Raw genomic sequence first — 24,852 nt, 5'->3', positions numbered from 1 at the left:
ATGAAGTTTACAACTTAGACATTGGTACCTTGCTCAGAATGTGCTAAAAAGACACTGTTCCATCAGTGTCTTTTTAGGGGGATAGATTTTGTATTTCTGACAGACTTGTATGTGTGTGCCTTGTGTGTTTGTCTGTTACACATTGTACCAGGTTTTGGGGACCCAGCTCCGGATCCTGCGGGTATCTCCAGATGACTCTGGGGAGTACATCTGCATGGTGGAGGGTGGACCCACAGTTCGGCAGGCGTCTGTGATGGTCATTGTGACTCCCAGCTCCTCCTGTAAGTACCATAGGCACAGGGAGAATGGACAACATGCTTGAAAATTCATCAAGTTACAACATCAACATGTACAGTGCAGTTTATAAATATTTGGACAGTGTTGCAATTTCTGTACTTTTGGCTCTGTACTCCAGCACATTGGATTTGCAGACTGTCACCTTTAATTTGAGGGTATGTACATCCATATTGGGTGATCCATGAAGAAATTATTTCCCTTTTTTACATAGGACCAGAAGTAATTGGACTGTTGGCTTCTCAGCTGTTTCCGATTAGTCGGGTGTATTCAATCATTTCCTTAGTACAGTTATAAGAGCTTTCAGTTCCTAGTTTTGATTCTACCGTATGCTTTTTATTGCCTTTGGAGCCGATTATTTGTATTTGTCAACATGCAGACCAGAATTGTGCCAATGCCAGTCAAGGAAGCCAAACAGTTAGAGACATAGGTCAAACAATACGCTTACCAAAAAAACATGTTTGGAACATCATTAAGAAGAAAGAAAGCACTGGTGTATGTTTGGGATCATTGGCTTGCTGTGGGATGAAGCAGTATCCGATGAGTTTGGAGGCATTTGATTGAACTTGAGCAGATAAGATGTTTCACAGATGGTGGGGGGTGCTTTGGTTCTTGGGCAAGTCCTTTTAGCCTCCTGAGCCCACTAGTGCTTTCTTTCATCTTAATGATGTTCCAAATAGTTTTTTTTGGTAAGCCCATTGTTTGGCCTATGTTGCTGTCTGTTTTTTTATAATGGTTTCCTTGACGATCATTGGTACAACTCTGGTCCTCATGTTGACAAATGCCAATCACTGACTCTAAAGGCAATCAAAAGCCTGGAATCAAGACTAGATACTGAAAGCTTTCTTATACCTGCACTAAGGAAGCAATTTAATACATCCGGTTAATCAGAAACAGGGGGTTAGGCAGGCAATGTATAAAAAGGGATATAATTCCTACCTGGATCACCCAATATGGATGTAAATACCCTCAAATTAAAGGTGCCAGTCTTCACTTTAACCTCCTATTCTTTGTTTAATTTAAAATCCAGTGTACTGGTCAAAAGAACAGAAATTGTTCCACTGCACTGTACATACAAATTAATGCATTTGCTACACTGGCTATCATTGATATGGATATGCGTTAATGGACTTGTATATTTCTCCATATCTAGTGGAACCCATCTCCTCTGTAGTCACCATTGATCCACCCTACGCCACTGTTGAAGAAGGACAGACGCTGGACCTTAACTGTGTCGTCCCAGGACGCCCTCCAATCTCTGTCACCTGGATACGCGTGGGCAGACACCTTTCCTCCAATCACCAGGTATGTCTGCACACACTTACATGTGAACAGGCCTAGCCACACCTCCTCCTTCCAAAAGGGTGGATTTGGTTGTGTTTACATCAGTGTATTTTTAGCAGAGTTGATTGTACAATACTTCTGACTGACGTGTGTGTGTGCCTTCTGTGTTGTGCCAGGTTTTGGGGACCCAGCTCCGGATCCTGCGGGCATCTCAGGATGACTCTGGAGAGTACATCTGCAGGGTGGAGGGAGGACCCACAGTTCGGCAGGCATCTGTGACCGTCTCTGTCAGTCCCAGCTCCTCCTGTAAGTGCCAGAGGCCCAGGGAGAATGGACAACATGCACTAAAATGCATCATGTTACAAAGTGCAGAATGCCTCCCAAAATTAACATGTCCAGGGCAGTTTATAAATATTTAGACAGTGGTACAATTTCTGTTCTTTTGGCTCGGTACTCCAGCACATCAGATTTGTGCGGACTGCCACCTGTAATTTCAGGGTATTTACATCCATATTGGGTGATCCATGAAGAAATTATTTCCCTTTTTACATAGTTCTCCCATTTTAGAGGAGCAGAAGTAATTGGACAGTTGGCTTCTCAGCTGTTTCTGATTAGTCAGGTGTATTCAATTGCTTCCTTAGTGCAGGTATGAGAGAGCTTTCAGTATGTAGTCTTGATTCCAGGCCTTTGATAGTCTTTGGAGTCAGTGATTGATATTTGTCAACATGCGGACCAGAATTGTGCCAATGCCAGTCAAGGAGGCCAAACAGTTAGAGACATAGGCCAAACAATACGCTTACCAAAAAAACATATTCGGAACATCATTAAGAAGAAAGATAGCACTGGTGTATGTTTGGGATTATTGGCTTACTGTGGGATGAAGCACTATCCAATGAGTTTGGAGGCATTGGATTGAACTTGAGCAGATAAGATGTTTCACAGATGGTGGGGGGTGCTTTGGTTCTTGGGCAAGTCCTTTTAGCCTCCAGACTTTTCCCTTGCCATCACTCAGATACAAGTCAATCTGGGTCTCATCTGTCCACAAAACCTTTTTTTCCAGAACTCTGCAGGCTCTTTTAGGAACTACCTAAACTGTAACCTGGTCATCCTGTTTTAGCAGCTAACTAGTGGTTTGCATCCTGCAGTGTTGCCTCTGTACATCTGTTTGTGAAGTCTTCTGCGGAGAGTAGTCACTGACACATCCACGCCTGTCTCCTGAAGAGTGTTTCTGATCTGTTGGACAGGTGTTTGGGGGTTTTTCTTAATTATGGCAAATTGGTCGGTCTTCAATTGTAAGGGTCTTCCTTAGTGTAATTCCTGCACGGATCACGTAACATGGATGTAAATACCCACAAATTAAAGGTCACAGCCATATTCTTTGTTTAATTTGAAATTCAGTGTGCCGGTCAAAAGAACCGAAATTGTTCCACTGTCCAAATATTTACAGACTGCATTGTACATGTATTTCAAATGAATTTATTTGCTCCACTGGCTATCATTGATATGGATATGTGTTAATGGACTTGCATTTCTCTCCATATCTAGTGGAACCCATCTCCTCTGTAGTCACCATTGATCCACCCTACGCCACTGTTGAAGAAGGACAGACGCTGGACCTTCACTGTGTCGTCCCAGGACGCCCTCCAATCTCTGTCACCTGGATGCGGGTGGGCAGACACCTTTCCTCCAATCACCAGGTATGTCTGCACACACTTACATGTGAACAGGCCTAGCCACACCTCCTCCTTCCAAAAGGGTGGATTTGGTTGTGTTAACATCAGTGTATTTTTAGCAGAGTTGATTGTACAATACTTCTGACTGACGTGTGCGTGTGCCTTCTGTGTTGTGCCAGGTTTTGGGGACCCAGCTCCGGATCCTGCGGGCATCTCAGGATGACTCTGGAGAGTACATCTGCAGGGTGGAGGGCGGACCCACAGTTCGGCAGGCATCTGTGACCGTCTCTGTCAGTCCCAGCTCCTCCTGTAAGTGCCAGAGGCTTGTGGAGAATGGACAACATGCACTAAAATGCATCATGTTACGAAGTGCAGAATGCCTCCCAAAATTAACATGTTCAGGGCAGTTTATAAATATTTGGACAGTGGGACAATTTCTGTTCTTTTGGCTCTGTACTCCAGCACATCAGATTTGTGCGGACTGCCACCTATAATTTCAGGGTATTTACATCCATATTGGGTGATCCATGAAGAAATTATTTCCCTTTTTACATAGTTCTCCCATTTTAGAGGAGCAGAAGTAATTGGACAGTTGGCTTCTCAGCTGTTTCTGATTAGTCAGGTGTATTCAATTGCTTCCTTAGTGCAGGTATGAGAGAGCTTTCAGTATGTAGTCTTGATTCCAGGCCTTTGATAGTCTTTGGAGTCAGTGATTGGTATTTGTCAACATGCGGACCAGAATTGTGCCAATGCCAGTCAAGGAAGCCAAACAGTTAGAGACATAGGCCAAACAATACGCTTACCAAAAAAACATATTTGGAACATCATTAAGAAGAAAGATAGCACTGGTGTATGTTTGGGATTATTGGCTTACTGTGGGATGAAGCACTATCCAATGATTTTGGAGGCATTGGATTGAATTTGAGCAGATAAGATGTTTCACAGATGGTGGGGGGTGCTTTGGTTCTTGGGCAAGTCCTTTCAGCCTCCAGACTTTTCCCTTGCCATCACTCAGATACAAGTCAATCTGGGTCTCATCTGTCCACAAAACCTTTTTTTCCAGAACTCTGCAGGCTCTTTTAGGTACTACCTAAACTGTAACCTGGTCATCCTGTTTTAGCAGCTAACTAGTGGTTTGCATCCTGCAGTGTTGCCTCTGTGCATCTGTTTGTGAAGTCTTCTGCGGAGAGTAGTCACTGACACATCCACACCTGCCTCCTGAAGAGTGTTTCTGATCTGTTGGACAGGTGTTTGCGGGTTTTTCTTAATTATGGCAAATTGGTCGGTCTTCAATTGTAAGAGTCTTCCTTAGTGTAATTCCTACACGGATCACGTAGCATGGATGTAAATACCCTCAAATTAAAGGGCACAGCCATATTCTTTGTTTAATTTGAAATTCAGTGTGCCGGTCAAAAGAACCGAAATTGTTCCACTGTCCAAATATTTACAGACTGCATTGTACATGTGTTTCAAATGAATTTATTTGCTCCACTGGCTATCATTGATATGGATATGTGTTAATGGACTTGCATTTCTCTCCATATCTAGTGGAACCCATCTCCTCTATAGTCACCATTGATCCACCCTACGCCACTGTTGAAGAAGGACAGACGCTGGACCTTCACTGTGTCGTCCCAGGACGCCCTCCAATCTCTGTCACCTGGATGCGGGTGGGCAGACACCTTTCCTCCAATCACCAGGTACGTCTGCACACACTGACCAGGCCTAGCCACACCTCCTCCTTCCAAAAGGGTGGATTTGGTTGTGTTTACATCAGTGTATTTTTAGCAGAGTTGATTGTTCAATACTTCTGACAGATGTGTGTGTGTGTGTTTGTGTGCCTTGTGTGTTTGTGTGTTTCACATTGTACCAGGTTTTGGGGACCCAGCTCCGGATCCTGCGGACATCTCAGGATGACTCTGGAGAGTACATCTGCAGGGTGGAGGGTGGACCCAGAATTCGGCAGGCGTCCGTGACCGTCTCTGTCACTCCCAGCTCCTCCTGTAAGTGCCAGAGGCTTGTGGAGAATGGACAACATGCTTGAAAATTCATCAAGTTACAAAGTGTACTGTAAGAGGTGTACTCCTCTTAAAACGTTTGTTTGTGCCTTTTCTTCTGTTGCAGTAATTATATTGCGACCATCAGCAATTTGAAATACAGTATAAGGCAAAAGCATTTATTTGCATGAATATTACCATTTTATGTAGAATGCACGCATTTGATATACTGGCCTTCTTGATATGCTATGCATTCATGGACATGTATCCATATCTAGCGGAACCCATCTCCTCAGCAGTCACCATTGAGCCGTCCATCGCTAGTGTACAGGAAGGACAACCGCTGGACCTTACCTGTGTCGTCCCTGGAAGCCCCCCAATCTCTGTCACCTGGATACGGGTGGGCAGACACCTTTCCTCCAATCACCAGGTACGTGTGCACACACTTGCATGTGAACACACCTATACACACGTCCTCCTTCCAACCAGTTGGGTTGGGTGTTAGCTGCATCCTAGCCTAGCTTGTAAGGTTTGGCCAAACTGTAGTTACCTGCGGCAGTGAAGTACATTTACAGCTTAGACTTCGGTGCCTTGCTCAGAATGTGCCTATATGGATTTCAGCGAAGAGGATACTTCATAGGTTATATGCAACCTAACAAATAACCCAGTTCCTGTTCCTATGCTGAATGACTGATGGATGCATTTGTTGTTTCATTGAATTATTGACCTGTAAGGTAACTTCAGGACCTGTAGGGTTGTGATGCCTTTGACAGCCTTTTCAGAAACTTTTCTCATGGAAAAGTGAAATATCTCATTCTGTTTTTTGTTTTTTTTGCCTTTATTTAACCAGGAAGACCTCAATGAGAGTACAAATCCGGGAAATGTCCTGGAATTGGTGATGCGTAGGTGTCTTTCTAGGAAGTAGAACTTACAGTGCTTGTGACAAAATTGTGTGTCTTGTATGCACAAACCAGGTTGTGGGGACCCAGCTCCGCATCCTGCAGGCCTCCGAGGATGACTCTGGAGAGTACATCTGCAGGGTGGAGGACGGACCCATGGCTCGACAAGCGTCTGTGATCGTCTCTGTGACTGCCAGCTCCTCCCGTAAGTTCAGACCTGTGCGTGCTTTCAGCGGTAACCTCCCCCCCACCCCCCTTCCACATGATCCATCTCTGCAACCAGTCACCCATTTATTTTTACACCGCGGCTTTTGGGCCTTTGACCTGTGGGGAGTTGCGTTTCACGCATGTCACACTTATTCACCCTGAGGGGAAGTCAGGCTCATTGACCTTACCAAAGGGCAACACACCTACTTCCCACTCGGGAATCAAACCCACGACCCGCTGGAATTGAGCCTAGTGACTCAACCAGTGATCCCTACTAAGGGTATTTAGAGTATGTCTGACCCCACATCTGTTTCTGTGGCTTTTAATAGCCAATACTGCCAGTAGCGGCAGTGTTTCTCAAATAGAGGAATAGCTACAAATGGCATCTGTTCTGACAAAAACCCTAACCCTAACCATAACTCATTAGATATTCTGTATTGATTTAGTCTAGCACGTAAATTAAATTAATCAGAAATAATAACTGTAATCATAATGTATATGTAGCAGTATAAATGTGTCAAGGTCAGGGTAAATCATGTTCAGTGTGCCTGCAACTTTCATGCTTCGCTTATTTTGGATTCCGCTCTTAGAATAGTCATACATAGATGTGCAAACAAAAAAATAAAATAATTAAGCTAAGCATTCAGCGTTAATTAAGCGTTTTTTTTATTAAGATTAGGCTTAAAGATAAAAATATTTTAGCATATTGCGTTCATCATTGAATTGGTGTCACATGCTAATGCTAGTCTTGCATATTTAACTCAGTGCCACCACTGGTGTACAAGCTACTTAGTGATAATTGAAAGTAATTTCTGCACTTTGGGCTAAACAGAAAAGGAACATATGTAGATCTAAGGAGATCGAACCGCAGACAGAAGAGGTTTGAACATTGGTCAGACATTCCTTGGCTTTAGGCCGAGTGCAGATTGTGCTGCAGCTTACAGTAGGACGTGGGGTCTAACCCCTCGGGGGGGTGTTCTTATCCCCCGGAGCAGGCCCGCAGACGCCCATCATCTCCATTGAGCCCCACACGGCCGCGGTGCGCCAGGGAGAGACCGCCAGCTTCCGCTGCCGCATCCACACGGGCGCCCAGCCCGTTCGCCTGGAGTGGAAGCTCTCCAACAACCGGGATCTGGCAGGTTAGGACCACATGGCTTCTTACGCCAACTGCTCACCGGGCGTTCGTCTAGCAAGGAGAATATTAGCTAATGCCGATCAATTTCTTAGTGCTGGATTGTATTTCGTTCCCTGATGTTCATTTAGATAAGATTGATGTGACTGTGTAAAGGAGAATGGTTTTCACTATGGGTCACCCACTGACCTTTTTAAAAGTTAGGAACAAGTATGACATTTCCGAAAAAAATTATTTTCAATTGACTGTACAATTGAATTGCATGTTCTCAATGTCTTCCAGCCTTGGCTACACATTTTTGTGCCTATTTAAGATTAACTTACATAAGCAAACATTCATGTTAAACAAAGACGTAATGTGTGATTTTTAAACCCCACTTAGATGACCACCATGCTGAGCTGAATTGTGACCAGTGGCTCCCATAAGTTTATTTCAACTGTTTTATCTTTTAATTTTCTGTTGTAGACAACGTAAGGGTCAGCCCGGATGGCGCTGTTATCACTATCTCCAATGTTCAATCCAGCGACCAGGGAACCTACCGCTGCGTGGCCAGCAACGTGTTTGGGATAACGCAGAGCATCGTCTCGCTAACAGTGAGAGGTAGGGTCGCTCGCTCTCATCCAGAACTTGAGCTGGGCATGATTGGTTAGACTTTTATTTCACAAGTGAGTTGTTCAGGAGGTTGAATGACCTTCACTTCAGGGCTACTTCAGGGCTACTGTTCTGATTTTTTCCACTCAGGTAAGTAGAAGAGTTGCTTATCAACACTCACTGAGCACTTTATTAGGTATTTATGTAGCCTATTCACTTAGAGGTTTGACGCAGTGTGTTTTGAGATGCTCAACTGCATAGTGTCACCTTCATGTCAGCTTTGCCCAGTCTGGCCCTTCTCCTCTGAGCTCTCTTATTAACAAGGCATTTTTGCCTGCAGAACTGCTGCTCACTAGATGTTTTTTGTTTTTTGCACCATTCTCTGCAAACTCTAGAGGCTGTTGTGTGTGTGAGAGTCTGGCACAAATAATCATTCTACAGTCAAAGTCACTTAGATTACATTTCTTCCCCATTCTGTCATTTGGTCTGGAAACAAAAAACCTCTTGACCATGTCAGCATGCTTTATGCATTTAGTTGCTGCCACATGATTGGCTGATTAAATATTTGCATTAAGAAGCTGTTGTACGGGTCTACCATGCTCACTGAGCATATGTTTTAGGGGTTCAGTGGCATCAAGGTGCGTAGTTACAGATATAGTAAACCTGAAGGGTAAAACTTATGAGTACTTCATTGTCAGCATTGAGTCATAATTGGTTCAGTTGCATTGAAAACTCTGGGTATTTTTCATCAGTCCCTGAAAACAAACTTCTGGGTACTAAGTTGGAAACGCATTGGGGGCAATCGAATTGAGATTTCTTTTTTCCTGGTCCCAGAATCCCCGAAAGCAGTGGTGACCCCTCAGGGCCTGGTGCGGGTGAGGGTGGGTGAACCCATCAACCTGGAGTGCCAGGGGTCAGGAGAGCCACGCCCGACCGTCAGCTGGCACCGGCTGGACAGCGGCCGGAGGACCATGCTGACGAGCCCCGTGCCCATGGACTCCAACGCTGTGATGCAGGTCCCTGAACTGCCCATGTCCGCATGCTGTTACATACTATTCCACAGGCAATGTACTATTTCTGCACTTAGTACACTTACATTTAGGCATGTACAGACCCTCCTACACTCTCAGAAATAGTGACAGTGAAGTTTTGTTCTTCAAGGATCAAATTTCCCAAATGTAGTCTGAACGTACAGTAATGTTCTCTTTTGGTAGACATTAGTACTTTTTCTATACAAAAAAATACAACAATTATATACAATTATGTACAAATGTATGCACATGTCAGGTACTGCCCCACCATGCAGTTTGGTAGCATTGACAAATCGACCAAGGTGCTGTCACATTAGAACAACTCTCATGCCAGAAGAAATCATGTGACAATATTCGACAGTAATGCCTTTTAATCACAAGCTGACTATAAGGAGTATCTGTCATTCGTTGTTAACCCAGATATAAAATTTATAAAATATGTTAAGGACATAAAGAACACTCAGTGCCCTTCACAATACACTTGGATAGGAATATCCAGAACATGCACAAATTAAATGAATGAAAAGGGCATTTTCAAGCACCGTGTGTTATTGCCCCTGCCCAGGTCTTGGCTGCTCGGCCGGAGGACAGCGGGACCTACATCTGCACGGTGCAGAACATGGAGGGCACCTCGGATGTGAGGGTGGAGGTGAGGGTGGAGGGCGGTGAACAGGTGCCCACCGCCCCCCGGGCCTCTGTGGCTGAACCCCTGCTGGTGGTGGAGGAGGGTCAGACTGTCACCCTGCGCTGCCAGGCCCACGGTAACCACCGGCCACCTCCACCTACAGTACACACACACACACACTCGCATGCACCTGCACACATGCACTCATTAAATTACATTAATGGCATTTGGCAGACGCTCTTATCCAGAGCGACGTACAACAAAGTGCTTACCCATAACCAGGGACTCACATGCATGCACACACACACACTTGCATGCACCCGCACACATGCACTCACACATGCATGCACACACGTACACACACCCACATGCATATGCACACGTGTACACACAGGCACACACACTCGCATGCACGCGCACACATGCATGCACACACATGCACACGTACCTGCAGTCACACACATGCACACACACCTGCATTCACATGCTCACATGTACACGCAGTCACACACACTTGCATGCACACACACACGTACACACACTCTCACATGCACACACACTCGCAACCACATGCACACATGTACAGACACACAAATGCACACATACACATACACTTACATTAACAGCTCCCATATGACACAGCACACAGAGAAACAGCTGTCTTTTGAATGTACGCCATTTTCACCTGATAAAAATTAGGTATAGGGCATGCTTTAGTAAACTACACTGCCCCAAATGAGATAGAATATGAAGATAACACTGGAACTACTAATTTCCCCTGCAGGTAAAGAAGCGTAATCTCCTCATTTCATCTTTGTGTCTGTTACCTGTCAATGTCTTGTCAGGTGTGAAACACCAAGCCTTTAGTCTGTTACAGAAAGAACTGGAAAGAATTCGTCAGCTAAGGTTTCACTCTTTGCCTGTAGCAATATATGGTTAATGAGCTGTTTTAACATCCACCTTCACAGTTTTATTGAGAAACCTCACAATCTACACTCTACAGTTTATCTAAAGTTATTCACATGGCTTACACATTGTCCCTTTAATTGGTTGGATCCTCATTGGTAAAATGCAAGGTAGATTAGAAACTAATATTAATGGAAAAAAATAAAAGCATTTTTAGTGTGTGTAACCCCTTAGGTCTCACTGTGTGTTTTTTTTGGATTCATTCCGTTTTTAACACTGCAGTTTTCATTCACTATGGCAACAGGATATACCGTTTGAAAGCGTTAAAACTCACGGTTCTATTTGTATATCCTATTTTAAGATGCCATTGCCTTAGTGACGTGGCAAATTTGTAACATGTGGGTGGCAAAACAAGCCTGGGGGGACCATGTCTTGTGAGGTTAAGCCAAAAACACAATAGTATTATTATTATTTAAAATTAATTTATTTCTATTAGTAAAAAGGTATGCCGACACATTTCTGGATGGTAATTAGACCCTATATTTGCTCGAAACGGTGTGCAACATGTTATTTTCTTCAATACAATGTCTTCTGGGCGTCATTTTGCTCTCTCCGTTCAGGCACCCCCACTCCGACCATCACATGGTCCAAGCTCCGCTCCCCCCTCCCCTGGAGACACAGAGTGGTTAATGACAGTCTGATTCTGCCCGGCGTGGGGCGCCAGGACTCCGGCCAGTACATCTGCAACGCCACAAACAGCCTGGGGACCTCTGAGGTCACCGTCATGCTGGACGTGGAGAGTGAGTTTCTTGTCCTCAGTAAAGATCACAGATATAGATTGTTGGCTTTTTAATGCTGCGTTCACATGTCAGAGGTATGCAGTTGAGAGCAACGTTCTGCCTCTGCCACTGGGACAAATACACGTACAGTATAGGGACAAACCAGATGTTGTTTTTTAGAAGCAACATGAAATCGACATGCACTTTTGTTGGTCCTTCCTGTCTATTTACCAGCAGAGGCAACATTAAATTAATGAGACAACTAGTCCTGCCCTTCCCCATTCATGCTTGTATAGTACCAGCCAAGCTGGTCTAGCTGGGTATGAGCTGGTCAACCAGCTAGTGCTGGTAGCTTGTCTGAGCTTATGTTTTCAAACAGCTGTTTCTTTCAACAGGGATGGTCTCCTGAAGTGTCTCCCCGCTGTGTTATCACTGTGTTATCACTGTGGGCCTGTGTTCCTGTGTGTAACCTCCGTGTCTCGCTCTGCCTCTCAGCCCCACCTTACGCCACCTCCCTCCCCGACGACCTGGCGGTGCGGGTGGGTGAGGTAATCCGGCTGCAGTGCCTGTCGCACGGGACGCCGCCCCTGCGTTTCGAGTGGACCAAGGTCAACGGCTCCCTGCCCGGCAGGGCCGAGGTGGACAACGGCAACCTCCAGATCAACCTGGCCACGGTGTCAGACGCCGGCACTTACAAGTGCACGGTCTCCAACAAAGTGGGCTCCAGTGAATCGCTGGCCAAGGTCGCCGTGAGATGTGAGTCACCCACACATGCTCGAGCGGATAGTTTTTCTTTGCTTTGACCAAAGTTTGTTTCCATTCCATTGTATATATAATCATAATAAGCATAATTGTAACAAATCGTAGCAGATATAACGGAGCATGTTATGAGGTTTTACATGAGGTGTATGCTTTATCCCTTTCAGTCCCTAGAGTGCTAGATGGCACTCAAACTACCTTTCACCTTTTCAACCAATCAAAATGACTGCTAGACTATTGGTTTTGAGCCCCTATTAAAACCCTACTAAATTCTCAACTTTCTCAATTTTCTCAACAAAAGCCAAAACCCCTTGGGATTAAAGAGATGTTATGTTTTCTATGATTATGCCAATCTGCCTTCAAACTGGTAAGAAAAAGTTTTGATTTCACTTCTGAAAGTCAGTGTAAGGAGGCAAAGGTGTGTTTGTGCTTTTGGGTGACACAAGAGTTTTATACCTTCTCTTCGGGAGATGGCAGCGTGCGATTCTGAGGCGCGATTAGCTCCTGAGATTGGCGGTGACGCTCCTCTTCTCCTCCTCTGTCCGTAGCACCGCTGTCGGTGCGCGTGTGGCCCCAGGTGGAGGTGAAGGCCGTGGGCAGCGCCGTTGAGTTCACCTGCTCGGCTGCCGGTGGCATACAGACCGCCGTCGAGTGGCTAAAGGAGGGAGGCCCCATGCCCGTCAACCACCACATCAAGGACGGGGTGCTGAGGTGGGTGCCGATTGCTGCGTTAGCCGGCTCTGCGCTCACCCTGTACATTTCCCCACCCCGCCCTAATTGAGGGGAGGACCCCGTACGGCAGTGGTTCCCAAATCTCCCCTCGAATGCTCCCGCCTGGTCCAGGTATTTGATCGATTCTTCCTCAAACACACCTGATACAACTATCAAGGGCTTCGTTAGCCTTGAAGTGGAACGCATCAAATACCTGGACTGGCTTGGAGTACTTGTGGAGAGTACTTACGGGGTCCTCCCCATTGGAGCAATTGTACAGGCCTCACTGGCACTGCAAGCTGCCTGGAATAGCAAGCAGCCGCAATGGGGCTGAAGAATTTGAGCTACATTTCGAGTCGGATAGAAGATTTTACCCTTTTTTGTAAAGGCAACGCATATTAGTGTATAGCAGGGGTGCATGACAAGGGCCATTCTGTTTCACAATTGTGCCAGCTTCTGCTCTTAATTATTCAGTTAGCTTAATCTGACATTTGTATAAGCACCAGGTACAGCCGCAAAACCGCCAGTGTATCCTAAAGATTTTGCTGGGCTTAAGTGCAAGAGTGAAGCAGCGTAGTTTATAGAGCTGTCAAACAACTAAAACTAAGGTAATTGGTTGGAACAAAAACCAGCACACAGACCAGCCATCCAGGACCAGAGTTGTGCACCCCTGGCTTATAACCTTTGCCAGTTATTCATTAATTATACATATTAAAGTAATCCAATAGACTTTAAGAGATCAGGACAATTCACTTCAATCCAATTTTATTTTCATAGCACTTTTTACAGAGATAATGTCACAAAGACTGAGTCAGAACCCCCAAAGAGACTGGTCTAAAAACACACAACCACCAGCATACATACACATTCATTGAGAAATAACTACAGCCATGAACTACAAATAGGATCCACCAAACCATCAAGTATGCTATGTATGGGCAACGAGATTCCAGCAAGGGTGGAAACCATTTTGTTGTCATCTTCTCAGAATCGAGAACCTGGAGCAGAGCAACGAGGGAATGTACATCTGCAGGGCCACCGGGGTGTATGGCCAGGCTCAGGACACTGCCAAGCTCACCATACAAGGTCTGGGTCCTCACTCGGCAAAGAGCCACGCTCTCTTTCCTCTGAACATTAGCTGTGTTTCCTTTCAAAATTCCATAGCACAGGCACCTCGGAGCACGGGGCATTTAAAACAGTCACCGTATAGCAATGGAAAGCGCCCACCAAGATTTGTGTTTCCAAAACACAAGCTCTGGTCATAAACAAATTAATTGGACATTTACACTTGAGAATAATCTTTCTTTTTATTATTTTAAAGGAGCTAAGGTGTGGGGGTCTGCTCCTTGTAAATTACAGCTGTTTCCATTTTAAACTTTTGTTTACTTAGCCCTCATACACACTCGCACCAAAACCAGTTTCGAAAAACCGTTTCGGCTACTTTAAACTGTTAAATCCAGACTATCCGCAGTTTTGTTTTTGTATGAAACCCCTCGGAGGTAGGTTTGGAAACGTTTTGAAAAGCCTTTTATCCATCAATGTGTACAGGACCGGGTTTTCAGATTTGAGAATCATTTTCCTTGCATCTTAAACATGTTCCATAGCGTACTGTTAGTGGAACTCGCAGGGGTTCAGAGGGAAATTTAAATATCACACTTTTTCTTTTTTTTCTTTTTTACTATAATAATTTTTAATCTCAATATTACGGCTGCCAGTCACAGTATAACTTGGACAGAGGAGACATGGCACAAACAAAAGTGACAAAGCGATCCATGTTTATTTTTTAACGGTCAACGTTGTTAAAGGTCATCCGCTGTCAAGGCAGCCTGGGCCATATTCTAGGTTTAGAAAGCTACAGAACACATTCAAGTAATGTCAACTAAAAAGTTTCCGAAACGCGCAGGAATAATAAAACACTTGTGTATACAAGGCCTTAGATTTCAGTAAATGTAATGTTTAAGTGCAGTTATATTTTCTATGTTGTTACACAAAATTGGGAATAGACATTTTAAAGGAGGGCTACCCAACCAAGTTCTTGGAGATCTACGATCCTGAAGGTTTTCACCTCAACCCAAACAACATTTCTGATTCAGCAGCTAGAGATTTTGTTGAGCTGCCAATTAGTAGAATCAGGTATGCCAAATTAGGGTTGAAATGAAAACCTATAGGATGGTGGTGGATCTCCAGGGACAGGGTTGAGCAGCTTTATCCTAAAGTCACATATATTTGTGCTATTGGGTGAACGTGACCTTTGGGCCATAGTGGTATTTAACACGAAGACTCCGCTGTGCTGACGTTTGATATCCTGACTGCCCCCTGGTTCTCTCAGCCTTGCCGAAAGTCATGATCAACGTTCGCACCTCGGTGCAAACGGTCATGATTGGCAACGCGGTGGAGTTTGAGTGCCAGGCCATCGGTGACCCCCAGCCCTCGGTGAGGTGGAGCAAGGTTGGGGGCGAGCTGCCCGCCCACGTGGTGGTGCGGGGGGGCATGCTGAAGATCGAGCAGGTGACGGAGGCCGACGCGGGCCAGTACCGCTGCACCGCCACCAACAATGTGGGCTCTGTGCAGTCGGAGGTGGTCCTCAACGTCCAGTGTGAGTGCCCTTTATTTTTATATTAAGCTCAGACATTTAGCAGGCACTCCTGTCGACAGCAGACCTGGGTCAATTATACAACTGTTTTTGATGCAAATACTTCTCTACACTTTACTGGGCTTATCTGGTGCATTGGAACCTAGGAAATCCCAGCGAACAGCTCAAGTTAGGTTTTCAAACAGTTGGTTGACCATTTTAGACCAGCGCCCAGCTCTGCATGGTTTAGCTGGTTGGCCTGTTCAGACCCGCTGCCAGCTGGGCATGGTCTGACCAGCTCAAGCTATGTTTTGAAACAGGTCATCATGGCTCAATTGCACCAGGCAAGATCAATCAAGCACAGAAAAGTATTTGAATATAAAACACGTACATATTTGACCCTGGTCTCATCCTGAGGCACCTGGGATAGCCTATTAGTTTTCTCAGAAGGTCTCCCATCCAAGTACTAACCAAGTCCACACCTGCTTTAGCTTCAGCAGTTTAACATGAGGAGGGTACAGGGTTGTATGGCTGCAGTGGCAAACTCTCCTCAACCACCAGCAATGTGTAGCACCCATCTGGGTGCTCATCGCACATGAGCTGAGGGGGAGAGGGAGAGCACAATTTCTAGCCAGTTTAAACTTGGGGATGATTAGGCGGCAGGTTGAGAGAGCCAGATTGGGAATTTTGCAAGGAAACAGGGGAAGCCCACTCTTTGTGATAAGTGTTGTGGGATTGGTGTTCACGGTGAGTCAGCTCCTCGGTTTAACATCTGATCCTAAAGACTGCAGCACTCCTCATTTCATTGGTGCTTTGTGCGCGTACCTTTCTGAAGCCCTGCCCCAGATCACAGCCCCTCCAGAGGTGAAGGAGGTGAACCTGGGTTCTGCTGCGGTCTTCCCCTGTCTGGCTACTGGTTACCCCGTCCCAGAGATCAAATGGTCAAAGGTAACTACCGACACCACAGGCCAACAGGGTTCTTGTTTTTTCCAGACCTGGACATTAGCAGAGAATAAGAAGTCAAAGGTTTCAAAAGGAAAATATTCTATTGCTTATTTTACATGAAAGAAAGCCTATCTATGTGGAAGTAAGATTTATACTGGGTATAGATCTTGCCGTTCATTGCACTAGCAGTGTCAGTTTTCCTAAAAACATATGTGTGGAGGTTACCCATAGCACCATCTGTCTGAAGGCAGTAAAATCCCATGAATTTTTAAAGCATTACATCATAGATGCTACTTTCTGCCGGCTTTAGAGCCTCAGCAGGAAATTGAACACTGTCCGGTCCGTCTCTTTCTCCTGCAGCTGGACGGAGAACTGGGCCCCACAGCCGTGCAGGAGGGCCACGTGCTGACCATTCCCTCGGTGAAGCAGGAGGACAGCGGCACATACGTGTGCTCTGCGTCCAACAAGCAGGGCACAGTGCAGGCCTTCACCAAGCTCAGTGTTCACGGTGAGAGTACCCCCAATCCTCCCACCCGCTGCCTACACTCCCCTCAGCACTGGCTGCATCTAAACGCAATGGCATATACTTATACTTGAAGACAAGCTGAAATCAAAATGAACTTTTCCTCAATTAAGTCAGTTTCTCATAACCATACGATCATGTCTTAAAGTATATATTCCTTGTGTATTTTCACACCAATGTCCATTTCCTGGAAAATTCCTGGAGATATTACGTCATCATGTACCAGAGTATATTGATCAAATGTCTGTCAATTTTCCATGCTGTTCCAATCAATATACTTTTCACACAGGGCACGCATCATCATTTGACACCCCCCTCCTCATTTCACGTCAGTCAAATCAAATCAAATCAAATCAAATTCAAAAATGTCCCCCGAAAGATCTGTTTCACTCTTGTATAGTATGTCATATTGTGGAAGCTACTGCTGCTTGAACTTCCATTTCAGCTTGTCTTTAAGCACAGGTCTGGATTCGTCCCATAATGCCCTTGGCTTAAAATATAAAAAACATTCACACATACAGTACTTCAACAAAAAATACATAAGTATGACATTGAGCTGATGACATTTTCCTGTTGGCGGTAATGCTTGTATAGCTAGCAAAGCTGCTTCACTGACTGAATCAATTTTCTCTGCAGAGAGAGTGATGCCCCATTTCACCCAAACCCCCCTCTCCTACCTCACGCTGCCCACCATCAAGAACTCATACAAGGCCTTCACCATTAAGATCAACTTCCGCCCTGACAGTGCTGACGGTAAGATCGGAAACATGTCATATTCAGTTCTTCAGCTGGAATACTGTCAGAGAACAGTTGTTGTGTAACTGTAAAAGTCATGGTGGTTTGTACTGTGCGAGAGGCTTTTGGTTGGGATTTTGGTAAAGACATTTGAAAGTTTTATTTAGCTTTTTATTGTTTTCAATGAATAATTCTCACCTCATTTTTTTCCTGTTTTCCCTGTTTTACCTGTCCTCTCCTCTCCTATGGGGTGCGAAGGTGTTATGTTGTATGCCGGTGAGTGTGTGAGTGCGTGTGAGCTCGCTGCGAAGGCTGAGTCGGTGCAAGCTTTTGGCCAAGCCAGGCATGACAACGCCTCAGAACCCGGGGAAGAGCCAGGCCTACGGGCGAGTGCTTTGGGCGCTATATCGGCAATGACGAAGGCCTCCAAGATGTTCGCCATCCCCACCTCGGGCCTGATTTACTAAGACCTTTAGCATGAGCCAAACATTTTAGCACACACAAATCTAATTACACAGCTGATGATTGGTGCAAATCATCGGCCTTGTTATTAGTTTTGCGTGTGCTAAAAGGTCTTAGTAAATGAGGCTCCTTGTGTTTTCTCCTACTTCTCTGAGAATGAGGCCTTGAGTTATCTTGAGGGCCAGCGGTGGGGAGCGAGCTTTCTGAAATATGCCACATCAAAGCACCCGCGGTCATCACTTCCTTTGAAGGCAGAAAAAAAATGAACGCCTTCAATGAATGCTTTATTAGCCCATCTGTTTTCAGTGGCAGGGAGAACTAATCAATTGCAGATTTGCAGACGCAGATAAATCAGACCCGCGGCATGGTTTCCCCCCTAGCTTTTGACCGTGAGGTAAAACCTAACCGGCTTCATAGGCAGAGTGAATGCTGGGTAATCTTGCGCAGAGCATGTGCCCGGGGCATGCGGCCCGTGCGAAGGACTGGCGGTTTGAAGTGACGGCGCTCCGTTAACCCAGCTTCGAGCTCCGCAGCTCGGCCTTGTCATCCCCCAGCATGTCGCTTCTCCCGCTGAGCCAAGGGAACACCCCCCCCCTTATGAACCAGTCAGAGCAGAGTGTTCGCTGGGGGGGTAGAGCCAGCACCACTCTTACTCTTTTTCTATTGGTCCTCCAGGGATGATCATCTATAACGGACAGAAGAGGACCACGGGTGCAGACTTTGTCTCCCTGGGCCTGGTGGGTGGCAGGCCTGAGTTTAGGTGAGGCATTGAGTGTAACTGCAAATCTAATACTATAATAATAATATTATATTAATTTAAATTGTAGTGCAGGTAAACTTGCTACAGGAGGTCGAATGGTTTTAAAAATCACTATATTATAGAGTACTGATCTGAGGATCAATTTGCACGTTTAAAGTAAGTCTCATTTAAAGAATACTTGTCCAAGTCCTCCTGGCCTTGTTAAAACCTGTGACATCACAAAGCACTTTTGACCAAAACGAGCCAGCGCGCTCCTGATGTGGCCTGTCTTCTTGTCGGCTGCAGGTTCGACGTGGGTTCAGGCATGGCCACCATCCGTTACCCCACACCCATCAAACTGGGCGAGTTCCACACAGTGGAGCTCCACCGCAACCTGACCACGGGGTCCATCATGGTAGACGGGGACACGCCTGTCAACGGCAGCTCTCAGGTTAACTCACAAACACACATTTCAGCACTGTTACCAAAGCGTCTGCCATTTTAGGGATGTTGGGATGTTTAGCCAGATGATGGGATGTGGTGTTAGCTGGGTGACGCATTCTAGTTGAAAGCAGAGATGTCTGGGAAAGTGACCTGGAATGTCTTTGCCCTCTGTCACCACACGCAGGGTAAATTCCAAGGGCTGGATCTGAACGAAGACCTGTTTATAGGTGGCTACCCCAACTACACCGTCATCACCAAAACAACTGGCCTCAAGACTGGCTTTGTGGGTAAGGGATTCAGCAAAGTCATTTTTCTTTGGTTTCAACCCCCAGTCAGTTGACTGTAAATGTAAATCTGCCAGTCTAGGTAGGCATTCATATGATAATTTTGTGAGAAACACAAAACTTGTCTGACATTCTTTATATGAATATTATATATAATAATATGTATGTGCTGATACCTGCAAGTTGTTTTCCCTTCCAGGATGCATCCGTCAGCTGATTATCCAAGGAGAGGAGGTGATTTTCAAAGATCTGGACCGAAGCTCCACAGGGGTCTCAAACTGCCCTTCATGCAGAGATTACCCTTGCCAGGTGACTACATTACCCACCATGCAGCTGTAAATCAGTTATCTGACAAGCATACAAAAACAAATTGCATTCACCATGTTCTTTCTTTAGCGAGTGCTTTTGAGCTTGATGTGCAGTGTTCTATGTCAGATGACCATGTTACCCACCATACTTTTGTGAAACAGTCATGTCACAAACATATATACCTGCACAGCTGTCAGGTGATGCATAATGCACTTACAAAACAGGCATGACCAGAAACCCTGTAGAGTAAAAAAAGTGTCTTTGTTCAGTTTCTTTGTGATGTACACATACTGTATAAAACTCTCACATACTATCAGAAAACTGCATTACCCATCCTGCTTTTTGCGTGTGCATTGCTGTGTTAATGAGTGAATTTTCCCTGCAGAACGGAGGCAGGTGCCAGGACTCAGACACCAGCATTTACAAATGCAGCTGCGCCAGGGGCTACACTGGAAGCAACTGCGAGCACCACTCCTCCCTGCACTGCCACTCAGGTGCCCTGTCACACATAGTCAAACTGGCACTGGCACTGCCACCCTGGTGCCCTGTCACACACAGTCAAACTGGCACTGGCACTGCCACCCTGGTGCCCTGTCACACACAGTCAAACTGGCACTGGCACTGCCACCCTGGTGCCCTGTCACACACAGTCAAACTGGCACTGGCACTGCCACCCTGGTGCTTTTGTCACACTATACACTCAGTGAGCACTTTATTAGGTATTTATTAGACTTTTTTTATTTTATTTAGTCTTCTGCTGCTGTAGCCTATCCAATTTGAGGTTTGACGTGTTGTTGTGTGGTAGAACACACTGTCACCTTCATGTCAACTTTGACCAGTCTGGCCCTTCTCCTCGGACTTCTGTCATTAATAAAGCGTTTTTGCCCACAGAACTGCTGCTCACTGGATGTTTTCTGTTTTTCGCACCATTCTCTGCCAAATCTAGAAACTGTTATGCGTGAAAATTCCAAGAGATCAGCAGTTCTGAGATACTCAATCCACCCTGTCTGGTGCGAACAATCATTCCATGGACAAAGTCACTTAGATTACATTCTTCCCCCATTATAATTTAAGCTCCTGAACTGTATCTGCATGGTTATATGCATTGCACTGCTGCCACATAATTAGCTGATTAGATAATCGCATGATTAAGTAGGTGTACAGGTGTTCCTAATAAAGTGCTCAGTGAGTGTATACTGTACAGTGTACACACTACATTATATCATCACACATAATACTTTGGTATTAGTACAGGTGCAGGTGCAAGTGATTCTCTGTTTTAACCTTCTTCTTTTTCAATGTATAATGACATAGCAAACGATATAGCAGACACTTTCTTGCCATACAAAGGCATAGTAAAAAGTGGAATTTTTTAAATATGGCCGCGGCAAAGTTTCACGTGGCTTTTGTTCCCGACCCCCAGAGGCCTGCGGAGCAGACGCCACCTGCATAAACCGGCCGAGCGGCCTGGGGTATGACTGCCGCTGTCACCTGGGCAAGTCCGGAGACAAGTGCATGCAAGGTGAGCCCTGCCCTACAGCAGTGTGTCCTGTCCTGTGCTCTGTGTCCGTTTACTTTGTGGTTTGTTTGTTTTTGCAGTTCAGGTCCTGGCATTCCGGTCCTTCATTTTGCAGGTTCTTCATCTCCATTGTCTACTGATCAACTGATCAACCTTTAGTCTTCTAATGTCCTCCTGCTCCAATAAACTGCCTGTCCCATTATATGATTGTTAGGACTAAAGAGGAGGAATTTTACATTAAAGTGGAAAGTGCTTTAGTTTGTGTTGGTAAAGGAACAGAATTGAAAGGCCAGGGTAGACTGCCTTGTTTTGGACCAGGAGTTATCTAAATATGTGGGGGAGATGTAAGTGCACAAACTGGCATTTCCTGGGTTTCTCCTCCTTAAACGCTTAAAACGATCGTGTGCTCCTGATCTTGTTTTTGCAACAGGCATCTTGGTGACCACGCCTCATTTCGATGGCGAGGACTCGTACATCGCCTACCCTCCCCTCACCAACATCCACAATGACCTGCGGGTGGAGATAGAGTTCAAGCCGCTGGATCCGGACGGCCTGATGTTCTTCAGCGGGGGGAAGAAGATGAAGGTGGAAGACTTTGTCGCCGTGTCCATGGTGGACGGACACGTGGAGTTCCGCTACGAGCTGGGCACAGGTGAGCTCTCCGATCTCCTGAAAAACATACATACTGTAAGGGTGAGGCTGGGCGGAGAGCCAGAAGCGACCGAGGAGGACCCTCTAAAACGAACACGAGAACGGGTTCGTCACTAAATCCCAGGGAACAGCGGGAATGGGAAATAAACACAGAACTGAACCAAATAAGGGAAAAAGGAAAAGCCCCAAAAAACGGCTATAAGAAAACAAATCAACCCTTCAAAAACAGGGCGAACCGCACCACTGGCTTAGGTGCTTCCAATGACCGTGGAACAAAATAAAATACAACCTAGCCGGGGAAAAAGGCTAGGCACGAAAATAAAAACCTCGAGACGCAGCTCGGGATCAAAACGCAAACCAAAAATACATACCAGGGGACAACGTCCCCCAACCTCCGACTCACACGAGTCAAAAAGAAAACCAAAACCTTAGAGGAAGGCGCCAGCGAACACAACACAGCTGAACGCCTTCCTTACCTTTTAATCTTTTAGTTTTTTAGCAGTGAAACACACACACACACCAGCACAGTACCGGACTCTTAAGTCTCACAGAGTCTACCAAGTGCTTTTACCGGCTTTGTGTCAGAGCGCACAGTGAACACAAAAGCATTGGTAGACTGCCGGCACTGGCCTTAAATACTCTTTCGGAGGGGAAAAATCCTCTGCCAATAATGACAGCCAGGTGAAGCCAATGAGCACCAGCCCTCTGGTGGACACCCTAGATATTACCTCACCATGACAGGACCCCCCTACTAAGGATCGACCCCAGGCGATCCTTCAGTCCCCCGCCTGCGAAACTCGCGAATTAGTTCTGGGTCCAGAATGTCCCTCGTGGGGACCCAACAGCGTTCTTCCGGGCCGAACCCCTCCCAGTCTATGAGGTATTGTTTACCTCTGCCTACCCGGCGCTCCGCCAGGATGCGCCGCACGGTGTAGACCGGACCCCCGTCAAGTAATCGTGGGGGTGGTGGAGGAACTTCCGCAGGGGCCAGTACGCTTGTCAATACGGGTTTAAGGCGGGAAACGTGGAACGTGGGGTGAATTCTCATGGAGTGGGGCAGCTGGAGACGCATTGTGACGGGGTTGATTTTTCTAATGATTTTAAACGGCCCCACGTATCGAGGGGCGAGCTTACGCGACTCCACTCGCAAGGGCAAATCACGCGTGGACAACCAGACCCGTTGCCCCACCCTATAGCAGGGCGCCGACTGACGGCGCCTGTCGGCCAGCCTCTTCTGGTTGGCAGTAGCCCTCAAAAGAGCCGTACGGACCCTCCTCCAAGTGGCCCGGCATCGCCGAACAAAGGCCTCAGCCGAGGGCACTTCACCCCCTTTCTCCAGGTCCGGGAACAATGGCGGAGGATATCCAAACTGCACCTCGAACGGCGAGAGCCCCGTGGATGCATTCTGTAGTGTGTTATGGGCGTACTCCGCCCACGTGAGTTGGCGGCTCCACGAAGTGGGGTTGTCAACAGCCAGGCACCGGAGTGTGTTCTCCAGCGTTTGGTTGGTGCGTTCCGTCTGCCCGTTGGTTTGTGGGTGGAAGCCAGATGAAAGGCTCACCGAGGCGCCCAACAGGGAACAGAATGCCCGCCAGAACCGGGACGCGAACTGAGGGCCACGATCAGACACCACGTCCTGGGGCAGCCCGTGAATTCTGAATACGTGGTCCACCACCAACCGTGCGGTCTCCACTGCCGAGGGTAGCTTAGGTAACGCCACAAAATGAGCCGCCTTAGAAAAACGATCCACTACCACTAAAATGACCGTTTTACCCCCTGAGGGTGGCAATCCTGTGATAAAATCTAATGCGATGTGGCTCCAGGGACGCCTAGGAATAGGTAGCGGACGTAGCTGCCCTGATGGTGGGCGGTGGGAGCCCTTGCTGCGCGCGCAGACAGGGCACGCGGCCACAAACTCGCAGACATCCTTCTCCATCCCGGGCCACCAGAACCGTCGGGACAACAAATCTTTCGTACGGTGAACCCCGGGATGCCCCGCCAGCCGTGAGGCGTGTCCCCACAGTAACACTTGGGGCCGGACCCCAGTGGGCACAAAGAGACAGTTTGGCGGACCCCCTCCTGGATCCGGCTCCTGGCGTAATGCTCTACGCACTGCTGATTCCACCTCCCAAATAATCGGCGCCACTATTCTAACCCCCGAGAGAATAGGTTCAGGATCGCGTTCCCCATCTGTCTTGTCGAAAACCCTAGAGAGGGCATCAGGTTTGGTGTTTTTGGACCCAGGGCGGTATGTCACTGTGAAAGAAAAACGTGCAAAAAACAGTGCCCAGCGGGCTTGACGCGCGTTGCGTGTCTTGGCGATCTGAATATATTCTAGATTTTTATGATCCGTCCACACAGTGAACGGATGCTCCGCCCCCTCCAGCCAGTGCCGCCACTCCTCTAAGGCTAACTTGACTGCTAGCAGTTCCCTGTCCCCCACGTCGTAATTTCTCTCGGCCTGTGACAGTGACCGGGAGAAAAACGCACAGGGATGCACTTTTTGGTCTTGGGGAGACCGTTGTGACAGAATAGCCCCTACCCCCAGCTCGGAAGCATCAACCTCTACAATGAACGGCAGAGATGGGTTCGGAGTTATAAGAATCGGCTCGGAACAGAACCTTTTCTTTAACTCGACGAACGCCGCTTCTGCACGAGGTGTCCACACAAAGCGCGCCAGGGCATTCTTTTTCGTGAGCGCAGTGATAGGTGCGACTACCGTGCTAAAATTACGAATAAAACGACGGTAAAAATTGGCGAACCCTAGGAATCTCTGCACCT

At 46.6% G+C, this 24,852-nt stretch overlaps 1 protein-coding gene across 12 annotated transcripts in view; it reads left to right on the top strand.

The window, feature by feature from the left end:
• Window positions 1–24,852, top strand: part of LOC133139383 (basement membrane-specific heparan sulfate proteoglycan core protein-like) — a 152,958-nt gene that overhangs the window by 110,167 nt on the left and 17,939 nt on the right. For 10 of the 12 annotated variants that reach the window (XM_061258878.1, XM_061258887.1, XM_061258886.1 and 7 more), the window contains 29 exons: window positions 152–281; window positions 1,448–1,599; window positions 1,755–1,884; window positions 3,124–3,275; window positions 3,431–3,560; window positions 4,800–4,951; window positions 5,125–5,254; window positions 5,527–5,678; window positions 6,223–6,352; window positions 7,350–7,493; window positions 7,952–8,086; window positions 8,912–9,093; window positions 9,674–9,869; window positions 11,260–11,439; window positions 11,914–12,174; window positions 12,726–12,888; window positions 13,877–13,974; window positions 15,218–15,484; window positions 16,296–16,408; window positions 16,766–16,913; window positions 17,565–17,681; window positions 17,922–17,939; window positions 18,801–18,885; window positions 19,171–19,315; window positions 19,493–19,595; window positions 19,792–19,901; window positions 20,287–20,395; window positions 21,325–21,423; window positions 21,851–22,072. In XM_061258878.1, coding sequence (XP_061114862.1) covers window positions 152–281; window positions 1,448–1,599; window positions 1,755–1,884; window positions 3,124–3,275; window positions 3,431–3,560; window positions 4,800–4,951; window positions 5,125–5,254; window positions 5,527–5,678; window positions 6,223–6,352; window positions 7,350–7,493; window positions 7,952–8,086; window positions 8,912–9,093; window positions 9,674–9,869; window positions 11,260–11,439; window positions 11,914–12,174; window positions 12,726–12,888; window positions 13,877–13,974; window positions 15,218–15,484; window positions 16,296–16,408; window positions 16,766–16,913; window positions 17,565–17,681; window positions 17,922–17,939; window positions 18,801–18,885; window positions 19,171–19,315; window positions 19,493–19,595; window positions 19,792–19,901; window positions 20,287–20,395; window positions 21,325–21,423; window positions 21,851–22,072 — 4,153 coding nt within the window. The remainder of the gene's footprint in view (window positions 1–151; window positions 282–1,447; window positions 1,600–1,754; window positions 1,885–3,123; window positions 3,276–3,430; window positions 3,561–4,799; window positions 4,952–5,124; window positions 5,255–5,526; window positions 5,679–6,222; window positions 6,353–7,349; window positions 7,494–7,951; window positions 8,087–8,911; window positions 9,094–9,673; window positions 9,870–11,259; window positions 11,440–11,913; window positions 12,175–12,725; window positions 12,889–13,876; window positions 13,975–15,217; window positions 15,485–16,295; window positions 16,409–16,765; window positions 16,914–17,564; window positions 17,682–17,921; window positions 17,940–18,800; window positions 18,886–19,170; window positions 19,316–19,492; window positions 19,596–19,791; window positions 19,902–20,286; window positions 20,396–21,324; window positions 21,424–21,850; window positions 22,073–24,852) is intronic. The other 2 variants (XM_061258885.1, XM_061258877.1) reach the window with 2 other exon arrangements.

The sequence above is a fragment of the Conger conger genome, chromosome 10 (assembly GCF_963514075.1).
Source record: "Conger conger chromosome 10, fConCon1.1, whole genome shotgun sequence".
NCBI lineage: Eukaryota > Metazoa > Chordata > Actinopteri > Anguilliformes > Congridae > Conger > Conger conger.
The sequence above is the reverse complement of the archived record's forward strand: the minus strand, read 5'-3'. Positions and strand labels throughout refer to the sequence as shown.